Below are 17,643 nucleotides of genomic sequence, written 5' to 3'. Positions count from 1 at the left end.
ATCCAGTGTGATTAACAGGGGCGTTCACAGACATTCAGGACTGTGCATTACAAGTTCAAGGGATGTTTCCAAAAGGCGAACAGTACCCATCCATCCATCATCTAACTGCTTATCCTCATCAGGGTCACTGGGGATAACAGTATCCACTTCTCTGAATTCAGATTTTGGGGTCAGTGCTTCAGCCCTTGTGTGGAAAGCAATTTGCAATCTGGAGAAGGACAAACCTTGGTTTGTTGAATAATGGCTGTTTAACCATTAGCCATCACAAGTCCTGGTACTTGCTCTCTCTGTGTTGTTCAGCAAAAACAGTTACCTTTTGTATCAATTGACAAACCATTATGTGTTGCTGTATGAAATCTGTTCACTGTAAATATTCTTTAACAATATATTTCGAGGAAAATAAAAATAAATGAAAATAAGTATTTAAATTATATAAAATTATACCATTTATACAATTAGCTATGTGGTTAGTGTTTCATTGTCACTTCTGATTTCACACTTTATTGTATATTAATAGTTTTAAAAGATTTTTGATAAACGATTTAGCATGATATGAAAATGCTGAGATATTCCATTGAGATCTGAAAAAAGAATGCATATAATACATGTATTTGAGGGACACTTTTATCATAAGCAACACATTTTTCAGAGAGCAGGTTCAGCCAGTCCCTAGAGGAGGGGTAGGCCGTTTTATCCTCAAATGGCCAGTGTGTATTACAACCACTGATCCGCTGAGCACAACTGCTGCACCCTAACTTACTCAGTACGTTTACATGCGCTGGTACCAGTTTTTATGCCAGTGGAAAACAGTTTGAAGTACCGTATTTTTGGTACATTTTCTCTGTACTTTTCTTGAAGTACCAAAATTATGGTACCTGGTGTGGTGGGAAAAACGCCCTTTGATTGAGTAGTGATTTGGACAGCTTTACAGCGCTGTACATTTCATATGTGCTGTACATTGTTTTTTAAATTTTTTTATTATTACAAATGAGATGCACGGTATTCCTTGTTGGATACGGTGCTATTGGTTATCCGAAGGCAGACAACTCTGCCGTAAGGTGCTGGAGTGTGCATTATCTGGGTGTTTTACTCCGACTTCAAGAAATTCGATTTAGTATGATTTCAGTCAGAATACCATGTTTACGTGTACTTTAAAAGTCCGGTTTTAGTTGGACTAACACAATAATCCGATTTTCTTAGTGTGCATGTAAACGTACTGAGCCACACGTTTGAAGTTGATGTTTTTGTTTTTACTGATATTAACTACACCACCATACTGCATTGTCTGTTTTGCAGAGGTAATGATACATTTCACAAAGACAAGTTAAAATATTGAACTGAAGAATCAGGCTATTTAGCTATGCATTACACTGTGTTACTTGAGCAATAATCGCAGTTTTATTGTTTTTATGGGGAAAAGATCAACAATAAAATATTCCATCTGTCTTCTTGGTGAAAGAGCCCACCCCAGGCAACATATAAGGTATTTTGGGCTGGGATACACACAAACTATTGCATGGTACACACAAAATCATACTCTATAGGCAGTTTAGCATCACCAGTCAGACTAACAGCAAGTTTTTGGACTGTGGGAAGAAACCTAGGCATGCAAATTCCAAACAGTGCAGCATCAGGATTCAAACAAAGAAAATCATCAGAAACATTCATAAGAAGAAGGCCCAAATGAAGAAGAGCTTAATGATTTGATAAAGGGTGGAAAATTTGAAGTTTTGAATGATAATGTTCAAATAAAATGTTCCAAATTTTAAGATGATTGATGCATTGAACCAAACCTGGATTTGACAGAGAAACCAATCCTGTTTCATTTTAAAGGGGCAGTTCACCCCAAAACTGGAAAAAATATATATTTTAAAGAGGCTTTGGTGCAATCTATCAAGGTTGTTCTGCTGGGAGTTGTCTAGTTGTGTTCTTTGGCCCAATGGTTAAACTACTCCAGAAAACCACAGGATTTGAACCTGTGACCTCCTAAAAACCAATCCAAACCCAATAATTATAAGCCACACAACATCTACAATCATACAATTATGTCAGAAAATGTCAAATAACAAGGATTAGCATTTGTACTAGTTTGTGCTCTTCTAATATGTAATATAAACAAAACAAACTCCTGTTCATTTCTGAGTGAGACAAATGTAGAATGAGATTTGCTAAAACTGCAAGGTCTTTGAGACAAAGTCATTACCAAATGCAATATATCCATCCATCCATCTATCTTCTAACTGCTTAACCTGGTTTGGGTTGCAGGGTTTTAACTATCACTAAGTCAATATAAATTAATGGTGATTTTCTCTTTCTAAGATTCAGGATCAATCAAGTACAGTGATGTCTGCTAATAAAGACCTTATACTAGTGTTCCCCCCACGAAGCAGCACTTGTGGGCACTCAGTGGATGGGATGTGAGTTTTCTTGTTGCTGAGCAAGACATAGTAACTTGATAATGTCCTTCACCTTCGTTTGGTAAGACCTAGAATAATGCCCTGTTCCATTTAAACTGGGAAGTCGGAATTTCCTAGTTCCTAGTTGGAAATTTCCCCTGAAATTGAAATTCCGACTCGGAAGGTCGGAGGAACCTGTGCAACCCGAACCTCAGAATTCAAGATGGCTTGATCAACAGAAGGGAAAGCTGTAGTTTCATACTGTTTATTAGTACTTGGATTATTTGTGTCTCATTAATTCAGTTGTACTCACAGTACTGTCCAACCACTATCTGTGGACTTGTTGCTATGGTGTTTGTATGGTCTAAATACCATGTAATGCATTGTTATTAACTGGTATTGCTAACAATGGCTAACACTGAACCTGGCTAGAAATGGGGTCTGTTTCAGGAAGCATGATTTCTTACTTAGCCAGATAATTTGTTGGATTTGCGGGAGTTTGGACTAAATGAAATTGAATGAAAACAAACGGCATTTAAATTGGGGTACTGTACCTTAAATCTGACAAGTTACCCGGCTAAGCAAGAAATTCTGCTTTTTGAGACAGGTCCGTGGTATTACTAAATGGCTTTCTGACTTGTTGTACTGGAATGAGGTTAACTCGGGTGTGACGTCATTCCCAGCTCCGACTTCTGACATAATGCACTGGGATATTTACCACTCCTTGTGTTGTTAGACTGATAAACAGGTTAAAAAAAGTCAAATGACGGTGATTTGCCAATGATATGTGCTGAATGGTACTCCAACTGGAAACAGTACGTGTAGGTGGCATACTCGTAATGACTTTTCATAGACAGAATAATTTTTATGTTTTTTAATAATATTTAAGTGGGGATGGGGACTTACTCTTGAGACAATTATTAAACATCATTTACTTGAGGGTGAAACAAACTGGTATAGTACAGCGTCCCTTCCCCACAGCATCTACATGAAACCAACAAAATTTCAAAAGTCCTAATTCATATGAAAAGAAACATTTAATGTATTCTTCAACATGAAGTTTTACATCTGCAACAGTTTTTATGTCTGTAGTACTGCAAAGATTGAATCATGCTCTGTGAGGGGGTGGTCTGCGGAATATATCCACATGACCTCCTTGTGTGTATGTGTGGGAGGCCTCTGTCTGAATTATGCATCAGAATAAGTAAATCTGTAAAATCATTAAACTCATACAGATTTATGGTAACCCTTCTTTTTACAGTTCTCTATTTACTAAGTAATTACCCAGTAAATATATGGTAAATTATAGATTACCAAGAAAAATCTCCAGTATCACCCTTTGACTCCAATGTAGTTACGACCGGTTTAGGGTGGTAATAATCTAGATATAATCGCATACTTCCTAGGAAAGTAGGCAACCAATTCTTAGAAACACCTCCTCTATTACTCATCAATTCAAGTTACAATTGTAGTTATCAAAGGTTTATATTGGTAACAGCCCAAGTTTAATTATGTACTATACATTAGAATTTCTTCCACAGTTATTGTTCATGGATACACCCATTTGTAAAGGTCCTATTCAATTTTACCTGATTCTTACCTGACGACAACAACCCCCACAGGAAGTGTTTTCCTCTAATATAATGCTACATCTTCTTAAACATTGGCTATGTTCCTGCAGATGTTTTTTTTTACAATTTACTCGGTAATTAAGCTGAGTGTACTGCAAAAGTGTTGTTTGTTTACATGGCATCTTACCATATCATTTGTAGTACATTACCTTTTCCATGCAATCAGCACAAACTTGTAATCATGTATATTCTACAATGTTTTCTAAGTAAAACATGACAATTTACTCAGTAAATAAGCTGGCAATGTACTGCAAAAGGAAACCTTCTTTGTTTCCATGGTATTTTCAGGGTCTTACCATATAATTTGTAATAGATTATTTCATTTTCCATGCACTCAACACAAACTTGTGGAGATTTTTCTTGGTATTTCAGCTGTTGTTTCTTGACTTATTACCTGTGATAATTAACCAACAATAAACTATAATTTACCATATATTTACTGGGTAATTACTTAGTCATTAGGAGACTGTAGAAGGAAGAGTTACCAAATTTACTGTATATTCCTTAATACTTTTGTGCACTGTAGGGGCAAGCCAAGCTATCCACACTCCGACAACTATGACTAATATACATATACACAGGATAACCACATCTCTGTCATCCTGAATAATCCAGGTTTGTTGTTTACCATTAACCGTAGATCCTTCTTTAGCTCTCTTCAGTCTAGTTTTTCTGTATATTAGAACAGAAAGATGTAATTGCTAGACTGTTGCAACAATCACTGGTATTGTTGTTACCGCACAGCTTTATGCCTTCACAACATTCTTCGGAATAATCATCATCCTTCAATCTCCTGTCCTGTTGGAACATCTTCAAAGGACTCTGTGCTGTGGCACCCCATCAGTGCCATCAGCTGGATATTTTCTTTCTAGCCTTTGATTGCATTTGTTGTTATGGCTGTATAGTTCCCCCTACTTCCATTTTGACTTCCACTTTGTGTTCTAGCACCTCCTGCAGGCCAATATCACCAATAACTAATGACACCAGTTTTGATCATAATGATAGAGACAGATACCTAAACCATACCAAATTATTTATGGACTCTAAACTTAATTACCTTAATTTTTTGGAAAATGTATAGTTCTGTGAAAAATTAGACCTCAAGAAGAATATTTCATGAAGGGGGATGTCAATACTTAATTTCAAGAAAATCAATGAAAGCAATTCAAAGATTATCATCTTCATTCCTCTGAGCTGTCAAAAGAGCTCATTAAAAATATTTTTTAATTCTTGATTGTTTCCATTCTGCTATTACCTTCTTTACTGGTTCTGAAGGATTGGCACTTCAATGCCCCTCTCTTGTAATCCTGATCAAGCAGGATTTCTTCTCTCATGCAAGCAGAATAAAGGACCTCCTGTCTCTTCTTGCTGAATACAGTGGAAAAGGGAAAATTTTAAAGTTGAAGCAACAAGAACCCTATCAGTGATTCTATCAGACCATTTTGATCACCAGGCTAGATCTTAACTTTTTTTTTCTCTGGTAATATTGAGAAAATATTTATACTGAAATTCGATTAGGTTTGCTAGGTACTATTTTATTCTGTCACCAATTAATTTGTAGGCCTACCTAAGACAATTTCTCAAATACAGCCATTGGATATACTATTGGACACTGGTTGTGAACATTTGCGTAATATTTTATATGTTAATTTTTTTCAAGTATTATATTTTTAAAACCATTCTCAGTGTTTAAATGATGTGTAAATTAGTGTGGCCTGTGCCAGTAAATGATCTTTTTAAATAGATAAGAGATTTTATTGGAGTGTTTTTAAACTTGAAAGCCAAAACATTCCCTTTTCACTATCAACAATACATACTAAATGCATTACATAATAAAACACAATACATTATAAAAACCACTTTTCAACGATTCATTGTAAAATTAAGCTACTTGCATTGCGTGAAACACATGGAGGCATTTTCATTTGTATGTGGTTGTGTGCAAGTGCAAGGAATAAAAGTCGCACTTAAAAAAATATAATTGTTTTACCTTTCCAACCAACTGTTTTACGTTTCCAAAAAGATCTGACATTGAACTTCTGTGGAACGATCATTCAAACCGAAAGAAATCGATGCAACTTTACACTCACTTGGCGTACTCCAATTATTTGATATTTGACCGCTTATGCCATTTTTATTTATCTATTAACAGACATACATGTTTGCATGGCCCTAAACTGGGATCAAAGCATCTCACACGTGCCAATACGTGTCGAGCCTCCAATTTTTTTTTATTTTTTTTTTAATGGAAAGCAACACAATGATAATCTTTCGTTTTAAAATATTAATGATGCCTAATGGTCAGAGCGCATGTAATGTTCAGTGTATATAACAAGTTATTAGCACATTTACGAAAGGCGCAATACCAATTTCAAGACACCGTGATGTAGTATGTTGTCGACAAACTGACATTAGTCCAATAATAATAAAATAAATCTTGTTTCTTTTATGCTATTATTCATCTGACAGCAATACTTTGTCCACTATTTGCAGACATGTCGTTTATATGATGTTTATTGCACCTTTCCCAGTGCACGAGAGAGATGATGACGGCAGATAGTAAGTTATGTAATTACGCAGTACATGTTTGTAGGTAATCACTACCTAAGGCCATAAAAAGGAATTTTCAGAAAACTGGGAAATCAGAGGTATCTTTTTAATTGTGCTTATAGATTACTAAACTCTAAATACACTGTCCTAGTAGCCTACATTTAGTTAATTAAACAGTCAGATTAATATATTTTATGGTGCTTTGCAGACACTTGCTCAGAGCAATTTTACTTGGGTTTATTCGTGCTGCTAGGTAGTTCATTCAACGTATGCGTGGGACTTAATCCTACGACATTTTGGCTAGATGTCCAGTTGACTATGTTATCTGTTGGCCAGGTTCAGTTTTGAACAGTTTGCAGACTTGTTGGCTTCATTGTTTCCTAGCTTACTAGTTTGGGTAGCTTACGGATTCCCGTAACATTAGGTATAGCATTTATGATACCATGTGGTTAAGATATGGACGAATTTAATCTGTTGTCGTGTAAACCAAGGTAATCAAGATTTATGGTTCGGCTGTTCATCAATAACTGTATGTAGAAATTATAGGACAGCAGGTGCATGACGTTTCTTGATTCTAAGGAAACGTCATTAGTCAGAATTTTTTTTTTGCACAAGAGCGGAATTCACAGTGAAGCATCATCATTTATTACAAAAATCATCTTTAATAAAAAGTATGTATAATTTACAAAACAAAAATACTTCTGTTAAACACGTTAAGGAAATGATTATCACCGAGTACTCTAGTATCAAATTACATCAGTGTCGGTTTTCTGGTTGGGAACCTTTTAAAAACCGCACTTCACAACAACACTAGAATACCCAGAGATAGCTGTGCGGGGCTTCAGGCATTCGCTCTCTGTCACACAGTCACACTTCGGGGAACATACAAAATATTAACACATATTTACAAATGTACAGTTTAACGAAGCAGAACAACAACCAACGATGACGATATGGAAATCAAACAAGTCAAAGACAAAAATGACTATCCTGTAATCATGCGTTTTATATCACCAACCGCGTAAACTACAAAATACAAGGGTTTTGTGACTTAATACTTTTATACCGTAACAGATAAAGTGTTACAGCTTATTGATGTCGTAAAGCAGCTTCTGTACACAATCTTCACTACATATAATAGAACATTTTGTTTCAGTCATTACGTTACACATGGATCACCACAGTTCTGGAATTCTTAACACTGTTCCTGTATCGGTCAAGCCAGTTTCTCAGTTCGGAGATCTTATATGCTTCTGGGCCTCTCCCACCCTGATAGACAACCTTCCCATCTTGAATTATGTAAAGTCTATCAAAATATGCTCCATACGCTGCATTCGACGAATTGTCCATGTTATCAGCAACAACGAGACATCCAGGGACTTCCAGCTTCATTAGCTGAGCTGCTTTCAGTCTGTCTTCCAGACAGCGGTGTTTGGGGATTTGGTAAGGAGCATCAGAGCTCACCCATCCATCTGACGGATGCGCTTCCTCGATATATACAAGAAGAAAGTCTGCAATGTCAGCGTATTGGCTGACGACCCGCTGGAACGCCTTCAGGCGTGTCATGAACGGCGGTCAGGTACAGCTACCAAAGTTTAAGATGAGTGGCCGCTTCCCTTTCGCGAAGTCAAGAATACAGCTTTTGCTCCGGTCCCCGAGCTGTACAACTTCTGTATTCGGCGCTATATATCCGAGATGTGCCGTTTTAAAGAAGTCCAATTTGTGCCCGTGCCAGACTGCCTTTAGGGACTCCCAGCTGAACATTCGATTGGAGTCGGAGACGCACAGTGCAGGGTCGTCAGGGCTCGCTTCTTGCTCCCTCATTCTGAGCAACACCTTCTTCCTTATGCATAGAAAATCAAGCAACCACAGCATGAGCGCTGCCATGAGAAATCGAGGCAGCAGTATCAAACAGACGGCTATATTTTTCAGTGTCTTGACAGTTTGGACGCCGACAGATTGTTGCATCTCTGCGGCTGTCTTTTGGTCCGATGTTAAAAACTTGACCCGGTGATTCCTCTCATATACTCGCCTACCCCGTGCTTTCCTTTTTATAGGACTGACCAAAGATTTGAATGAAAAAATACCCCGCCTCCCAGCCGAGGCCGCCTCCTCACATGGTGGGGATTACCTCTATCAACTTCTTGTGTGATATGAGGAAAGAGAGAGGGAGAGAGAGAAAGAGAGAGAGACCGAGCGAGCGGGGGTGGGAGGTGTGGTGATCAAGAACGTAGGGGGACTCCGAACTTTTCACATCCGTCATGCACAGCAGAATGGGGACAGAGTGGTATTGCAACATCACTGTTTCTTTTGACAAATGGGTAAACAGATTTCTGACGCTACCACATGGAAGGAGGGAGAGGAGCGGAGTCACAAATGTTCTGTAAATGACATACGAGCGGGTGCGCACGTATCACAACCGCCATATGCACTTTGACAATAACCTATACATGGTGTAAATTTAACCATCTCTTTGAAATTACTTGTTCTAGTTATGTCAGATTATAATGTATACTGATCGTGATAGACTAATGATCACATAGCCCACTTTATTATGCAGATCACCAATTACACTTATTTTGTAGACAAACACACCGCTGATTCATCTGGATTATACGGTAGTCATTCTTGTATAAGTATACTTCATACAGTACGCACATCTCCCAGTTCGTGGAGTTGTCTGAAGCCATTTGGTCTTTTCAGAAAATTAGAAAAGGAAAAATGAAGGAGATGTTTGCCTACTATATACAGAGTTGAGAGACGTTCATTACAAACAATCTGTTTATATTTTATGCATACATTTGTGTACATATAGTGATACATATACAATGGCAGGAAATGCTGAAGTGATTCTAATTTTTAATATTTCCCACTAGACGGCGCTCGCGTCAATAAGGACCATGCGAGGGAAACAGATTTTGCCTCGCACTTCGTGTAATCACCTCAACGATGAATATCATAGGCTGTATGCTCAAAGATCGGAGCTGTTAATCACCTGTTTTCTTTGTAAACCTGTAAGTCATTTAAATATGCACATGAGCAGTGAAATGGAAATTGAACATAACACAATTAACCAGTATCCAGCCCTTTAATCTGCACTTAATATACCTTCGCACATATATTCCAGTGCGTTTAGAGTGTGAAAATTATTACAAAGTTGTTAAGACTTACAACAGAGGGCAAGCAAACTAATTCACTCAGAGACATAATAACAGGAGGTGGTCATTTAAAGCAACTAGTTGCTTATCATGAAAATTTTAAGTTATACATTTAAAGAAATACTTCATGGACCGTAATAATTAAAAGAAAATATTTCAAGTTCCAGTACTGAAGGGACATTTTAGTGCTTTCCTCAGACTTGTAATATCTGAGCAATTATAATTATTTCATTTTTACTTTCATGCAGTTGTTCAATTAATTACGTATGACCATATCAAGACCTCTGGTTTGAAGGTTTTGCACATCTTCGTTATAAAATTTCTGCTGACGATAATTTAAGCACAATTTACACAGCGATTAACATGAAGTCCTTGTGCACTTACAAGTTATGAATAAGCTGAAATGTTTTTCAATATTTACCCAAAGGCAAAGCACTGAATGGAAGATATACATTGTCATTACATCAGTAATAGCTGCAAAATGAGTAAGATAAAACAATTTAGAATATCCTCCATATGGTGGATGTTTACGTAGTAGGCATTTAATCTTCGGACGGTCATGGATTTCAGAACTGTGGATTGTAAATATAAAGTAAACCTTCGTTTGCACAAGTCGAATATTGTGTAAAGAAAATAATTTTACGCATAAATTTGAAAGGAGTAGACCAGAGGTTGAATTGCCTATTATCATTAAACAGTATTTTCTGTATAATATATAACATATCTATATAATATGGCAAATATCACTTTTTGCATTCATATTGTATTCTTATTTTATCGTAAAATTGCATACTCGAGAACTTTAAGATTGTTTTTATAATGATTCGTTTGTGATTGTTAATTTTAAGAAATGAGAATGTAATGACTTGTAGAAGTAAGCGATATACATTGACAACTTTAAAATATGAAATGTTCACGTTTTGCTTATAAAATGTGTGCATGTATATAGCTATGGTTTTATTTCATTTATACATTATTTTGTCGTCTTGGGAGTTTTAAAATGATACTACATGAAGCTACTATGTTCACGACAATTAAATGACAATGTTCCACCACGGCTTAATTTGGCATGTTAATCGAAACAATTAAGGTTTCTATACTGCCTGAAATACGTGCGTTGAATTTTCAAGTTTACTAGGTTTATTTCAGTAAAACTATATAATTGCACATTGGAAGATTGTTTTAAAGATTGCAAATGGCTTAAAAATGCTTGCCATAAAAATAATATGCCTTTGTTATCAGGAAAGTTTGTAGAGAACCTGTTACATCAGCACTTCTAATATACCACATCACTTGCAATCAGTTTGTCAGATGGTTAAAATCTTTAGGAAATGTCATTGAATTACAGTCAAAATGACATTTTATATCGAAATTATCATATACAAAGTACCGTGCTACAATTAACAGACATATTTTTTTTAATATGGCGCAATGTTTGCGTGAAATATTGTAACCCATATAGCTTATACCCAGCCCCCTGCTGGATAGTGTTCATTTGTTTTATCCTCTTTGTAGCATGACACTGAATGGTTTAAAAAAAAAAAAAACAAAATTAAAAGAACGTAATTTGAAGCAGCCTGTCTTCTCGTAGCTTAAAGTTTCCACCAGAATCCACCAGTCAAGCTGAAGACGGGCAATGAAAGTGGGGCAAAATCACTGGGAACCCATACATTGCAGTTACAAAGGAGCTAACTCCGTATCTCACAACTACAACACATTCTACAAGGACACTTAGGTAATAGTTAAAACTGCTGAATAAACACCAATAACTAACATTATCCAACAACATGGTCTTTCACACAATTGTTTAAGTAGTAAGCGCAATCGCCAGGTGTTATCTTAAACCACGTTAATTACCAATTCAGTTAGCTAGGTAATCATAGTCATTGCGATGACCAATGCTTGTATTCATTCATCCTCTGTACCGCTGGTCCTATACAGGGTCGCAGGGGGTCCGGAGCAATTATTATTAACTAGGTACAAAAAAGGATAAGTATTTGGAGTGTATATAAGTGCAGTGTCAATAAACATACAGGCCTACAGATGGATTTACGGATGCAAACTTATTATGTAAGAAAGTGACAAAGGGAAAATGAATTAATCATATTGCTTATTGTTGTTAAAGTCTTGTCTATCTTAAGTCTTCTTATGTTGTTAAAGCTCCAGCTCGGTATTCACCCATTAGCAACTGCAGTTCTGCGCAACGCCACGTAAACGTCACCTCTCTCAACCTCTGCGGCCAATAGTAATCCCGGGAGAGAGCGCGTGGGCCGAGCAGCCGTGACGCCCAAACCCTCAGCTAATTGGCCGGTTTTTTGGCGCAGTGTTAAAATTGGTGTCTTGGATGTTGTAGGTGGTGGTTCTTTTACTTGGCAGGGTAATTGGATAGACGCCAAACAAATCATAAATTAGTCCTGTATTTGGTTAGCCAGATTTAATGTTTATCGGCGAGGAGAAGAGCTACAATGAAATTAGAAAGACATAAATATGCGGAATTAGAATTATCATGAGAGCAAGGAATGAACCAGGATGACATTGCAGTTAAACATTGTAACAGCCGTTTCCTTTAGAAAAGAAGTTCATTCCCGTTTGCTTCATTCAATGCTCCATTTCCGCAAGGGAAACGAGTGAATTGTTAGTTAATTTTACTGTTTTGTCGTCATTTGGCTGAAGTTTATAAACGAAGTTAACAGTAATTTGAAATTACTAGACTAGAATTGTATGAAGACGTCAGAAAAAAACTGTATTTAAATACAGGGTTAAAAGCGAACCATTTTATTTTAAGAGTTTACTAATCCATTTAAATGTTTACTAGTTTACTAATTTTTAGAATTTTAATGTAGGTTTTCAAAAGATAAATGTCATGCTATATCCTGTTATTGAATGAAAGCGTTCAATCAGCTTAGTCTTATATTGTTATTAAAAAAAAAAACAAACATTATGTGTGCTTGAACTCCACACATCTTAATACAGGCAAGAATGGGCAGGCTGGATGTGATAGACCCCCCCCAACAAAACACCACCTTGGGCCAACTGTGCAGTCAGGTATGTCTGCAGTTCTCCATGGGGATCAAGTTCCAAGATGCTACTTACCACGAATCAGGTGAGTGCAGGCTGCTCCGCATACTGTAGGTCCTATGGCCATGACGTGGAATAGATAAGGAGGGCTTCAAACTGCATAAAATCCAGGCTCTTCAAAACACCTTAAATGGCATTTTTTGTTTCTAAAAATGTGTTAAAATATCACAATTTTGGGCAAAACAATTTTATATAACCTAATTGTTATGTTAATGTACAACAACAATAGCAACAACCATTTAATGCATTTTTTTATTTGGTACATAGTGAGAACAAAAGACACCGTCCTCCAAATTGCATGTGGTTTTATCGTGCTGCATTTTATGTTTAGAGCAGATCTTTTAAGATGGTCAGCACCAGTCCCTTTCAGGACCTTCACATCCAGGAGTAGAATCTTGGCACTGATGCTGTTTCTTACTGTTTCTTACTATAGCAAATGCAAAGAAGCCCAGACAGATGCAACGTGGGCATATCTTTGTAGTTCTCTAAAAATTTTGGCAGCAGTAATTTTTATCAAACTGCAGTTTATTCGTGAGTTTAATGATCTTTCCACTGAATAACACGTTCCAGCAGTTCATTCTAGGAGACAAAAATGTATGTGACCTCTAAGTATCGGGTTGATGGATTCAACCTCAACTTTTTGAAAAGTGTGGTTGGAAAAAAATGTTTTGCTAACATTTTCTTATTTGTGTGTCAAGTGAAAAGGAGGTGTTAAATTTCACACAGAAATTGCTGACTAAACTGTGAAAAAATCCAACTTGTTTTGGCAAGCTTTGGTTGTGACTATCGTATATTAAGTGAAATGTTTGATAAACTTTGAATTCTAAGTAGGCTTGACCAAATCGCAGGACTTTGCCAAGCCTACTTAGAATTCTATGTTGATATAAATTGAGGAAGTAGGTTAAACTAACTAACAATGACACTATACATAATTGAGCATTCAGTATTTCAGCTAGCTCGGCTACCCAAAACTTAAAGGTTTCCTTCCCCACTTAACTTATATGCATTTTTTTTAAGTTTTGCTTGTAGACTTTTTCATGTAAAGAAACAATGTTGTTCCCAAATCATATTATTCCTATTGGTTGTATGATGAGTCTTACAGTATGAAAAATAATTCACTGTATCTAAAATGCATTTTCAGATACATCCCAACTTCACCTGTAATTAAAACATAAAAGTTCAATAAGTAAAAAGGCTTAATTGCTGATGCACATACAGAGCAACCGAGTTGTGGTACGCAAAATAAAGAGCGCATGGTTCATAATGATGATTGCTCATGATCTCAATTATTAGTGAGACTTGCACCTATCTCTCAATTTAACCTGACAATATTTCTGAATTACCAAAAAATATTATAGTTCCAAACTGTACTTCAGGCCATTAAATAAAATGTTTGTGTATCACTTTACATTTCTGGGCCTTAAGCTTATAGTTGGCATTTTTTATAAAAACCAGCTGATGTGATAGCATTCATACAATCAGAATTCTTTTACCATTAACATCAATATGCACCTGACTCAATTCTCAGGAGCCTTTATTCGTAAGCTGTTAACAAATGCTTTTTTTTTTATTTTTTAAAGTTCTGTACATGCAAGAGGAATGAGTTAAAACAGCTGTTATTTGTGAAAGGTAAGTCAAATGGATAAAAGCAGAGCATGTTCGTATTACAGAAGAGAATGTATTAATATTCCCATGGGCCAAATATACGACAAGTAAAATAAATGGCACACAGAAAAAAAAAATATGTAGTAAAGCACAGCTAGTAAAACCAATAAGAATGAGGCAGTCAGTCAATCATTTAAAAGGAATTTAAGGCCAACTGCATTAAAATGATTTACAAATCAAATACTGTACTTTGAAGAAAATGTAATTACAAGGAACAACCTAAAATAATATTTTGGATGATAAATGGAAAGTACTACAAATTACGTCATTGTTATGTGTTCTGTGATCAGCTTTGTGACTAAGTGTTACATTTCAGATTAGTGGTCTCATATAAGAATAAATTAATTTTAAGTAGAAAAATAGATATATCAATTAAACTTGAATATTTTGGTTCAAACACAAATTTGGAGATTTAATCCCACTCATTTTGTATTAGCACATATACCACAGCATAATTCTTACGACCGCAAGATGTCAGGAAATGCTTTGCGCAGCTGCCTCTGTACTATAAATTTCAAAGTTAGAGGTACTTTTTCAAGTATTTGTCACTGAATGGCTTTTTAAGCCAATGATGTATCATTACCTGTTGTTGCAGGAACCAAAAGCAGCTCATGACATATATATGTTTGATTAGCACAGTTGCTAGTGTGCTTGTGTATAGTGTAACCGTATACATGTTCTGCATTTGTCTCAGTATAACCAGAATGTTTGTAGTTTCTCATTACAAGAGCACAATCATTCTGAAATATAAAGTCTTCAGACACACCTAGGAAGAGATGATTTAATAACTGCGACTAGGCCTAAGTACTTTTGTGTAAATGGGGGGCAACATTTCTTTAACTGCTCTTATGGATAGATTTATTTGGGAATGTCATGTGTGTTATGATTACATTTTGGTGCAATTAAGGAATAAATAATGTGAATCAGTACTTTTGAGGTGGAGACACATAGTCTTGTGGTAGTTTCTTACTCATTGTAACAGCTTAGGAACTCCAGGCTTTGAGTACCAATAATACAAACAGGCTAATTTTCTGAGTGCCTTTGTGACAAATGTAACATAACATTCAGATTTGTTGTGAATTTTGAACTATACGGAGGCTCCTGTATTTTTTAAAACATTTTCTTTATTGGGTTAAACAAACTTTAAATCTCACATGAATCTTAACATTTTTCTTAAAAAGTTCTGAGTAGAAACAAATGGCACTTTTGTAACATATTTCGGGGTTATTGGTTAGACTTCCAACCAACAAAAATATATTATTTTGGTTTTTGTTTCTTAGAATGCAAAACTGCAATATATTGGTTTGGTATATTGCCCTATTATTCAAATAACAGTCCTCGAGGTCCAAGCACTGCTGGTTTTCCAGCCTTCCTTTACCTGTGAGCCAGGTGTGAAGCCTCTGACCAATCAGAATCAGTAATTATTAAACTAACTACCTGGGAGAACTGAAAACAAGGCCTGGATTTGGAATCGAGGTCCAGATTTGATGAACCCTGATATATTGTATACCCTTACCAAGACCTTTAAATGTAGGAACATTATGTCTCTTTGTTATAGAGCATTTTATTATTTCTTGTGGAAAAAAAACTGGCAGTTGAACATTCAATGATGTTAGTGTGTCATAACATAAATTCCAATTGGTGGGTCATGTTTTGTAACCAAATGGAATCCACCCATTCCTAGACAATAAAAAGTATTTTGAATGAGCGTTGTAACCAAACCAAAATAGCAGCAACATAACTTTAGGGAGTTTGCAAGTTTGTTGATTAGCTAAATGAACCATTTTTGCATGACTTGCACAATGTGAATTGAATGCCTCTGTAAAATGTAATGCAAAATACAGCCATCTTTGGATCAGTTAGTGTGTTTGTAACCAGTGATGCCATCAGAAGTTTTGGTTGGTTAATTTTTTTTTGGATACCACACTGATCATTTGTTATGTGTTAGTATGCAATAGAAATCTATCTTGATTATTTTCTATTTTACTGGATGTATTCTCAAAGATTAATTTTACTCCAGTAACTGTCGAAAGTTAATCGAATTCTGAAAACGGGGTGCCTGCAAAGACGTCTTAGTGATGCTAAAAAGCTACTTCATTCAATGTAAAGGTTACTGATGAAACTTCACCATACCCAACCTCACACGGTGATGCCTTTATTTCTATTTAAGGCACCTACAACACCCTATAAACTTCAAGTGACTGGAAGTTTCATATATAACCATTTAAGAGTGGTTGATGCATGATGGTCGTATATGTCTCTCTTGAAGCATACTCTCCCTGTTTTCTCTAATCACAATTTTTTGTGTACCTTGTACATAAAATCTATGTATATAGGAGTAATGCATTGTTGTTGTATTGAGATAGGAGGCTTCAAGGCTCTTCTTACCATGTGGAATTAGGGGCTCTGTGTCTCAGAGATTTTAGCCAGCTTCAGTAGTGCAATAAACTACGTATACATCTCAGCATTGCAAATTGCTGGCCTTTCTCCTGGATGCTTACAGTACTGTGAAGTGATACAGTTGAGTCAGTAGGTGTTTGGAAGCACTAACACTAACTCAAGCAACTGTTCACATGTACTGTAGGACCTCCTTTTCCTCTTGCACCCTATGTCCCATGTCCACAGTGGAAGAATTGCATAGGCAAATGGCGATACTGTAAGATTCTCTTTATGGGCTATAGGTGTGTTAAGTCCTAACTGTTCATAGCTGATGTGTCAGGGAGCATATCTGAAGGGAATCCTTCTTGGGGTCATTTCAGTAACCTGTGAACAACGTTTGTGTGTACACACTTACAAGTTTTTTGTACTCTGTGTGTGTTTATATGTATGTCTATATAATGTGTATATAATGCCGAGCCTATTCCCTAGAATTTATGCATCCCACCTCAAATACTGTATATACTGCATGGCATGCCTAAAACCCCTTTCACCATAAATATGCTGCAGGGAAATGGTGTATGTAAAATTAGTATATGTAAACTCTGAGAAAAGAATACCCATTAAATAAAGGACCGTTTACAAACTCTGCTTTAGTATAGGTAGGAACTTCCTACAGTTAAGTTTAGCTATTGGCTACACCAGATTTGTACTGATGGTACCATTGAACTTTGAACTTGAAATTAGTATTTATGGAACTGGAACATTCAGTGATTAATACATTTGAAA

The 17,643-nt window shown here is 36.2% G+C and overlaps 2 protein-coding genes across 9 annotated transcripts in view; one reads left to right on the top strand and one right to left on the bottom strand.

The window, feature by feature from the left end:
• The window catches only part of begain (brain-enriched guanylate kinase-associated), a 206,096-nt gene that overhangs the window by 7,472 nt on the left and 180,981 nt on the right, over positions 1-17,643 (top strand). For 5 of the 8 annotated variants that reach the window (XR_011982586.1, XM_072699297.1, XM_072699294.1 and 2 more), the window contains exons 2-3: positions 12,709-12,838; positions 14,394-14,442. The gene's annotated coding sequence lies outside the window, so the exon portion shown is untranslated. Of the gene's footprint in view, positions 1-12,066; positions 12,085-12,109; positions 12,370-12,708; positions 12,839-14,393; positions 14,443-17,643 lie in introns of those variants that run through there. The other 3 variants (XM_072699299.1, XM_023828394.2, XM_072699296.1) reach the window with 3 other exon arrangements.
• Positions 7,217-8,674, bottom strand: dio3a (iodothyronine deiodinase 3a). The gene has a single exon (XM_023828405.2). The coding sequence runs from the start codon at positions 8,543-8,545 to the stop codon at positions 7,742-7,744; it is 804 nt and encodes a 267-aa protein (XP_023684173.1). The 5' UTR covers positions 8,546-8,674; the 3' UTR covers positions 7,217-7,741.

Source organism: Paramormyrops kingsleyae, chromosome 14, assembly GCF_048594095.1.
Source record: "Paramormyrops kingsleyae isolate MSU_618 chromosome 14, PKINGS_0.4, whole genome shotgun sequence".
Classification (NCBI taxonomy): Eukaryota; Metazoa; Chordata; class Actinopteri; order Osteoglossiformes; family Mormyridae; genus Paramormyrops; species Paramormyrops kingsleyae.
The sequence above is the reverse complement of the archived record's forward strand: the minus strand, read 5'-3'. Positions and strand labels throughout refer to the sequence as shown.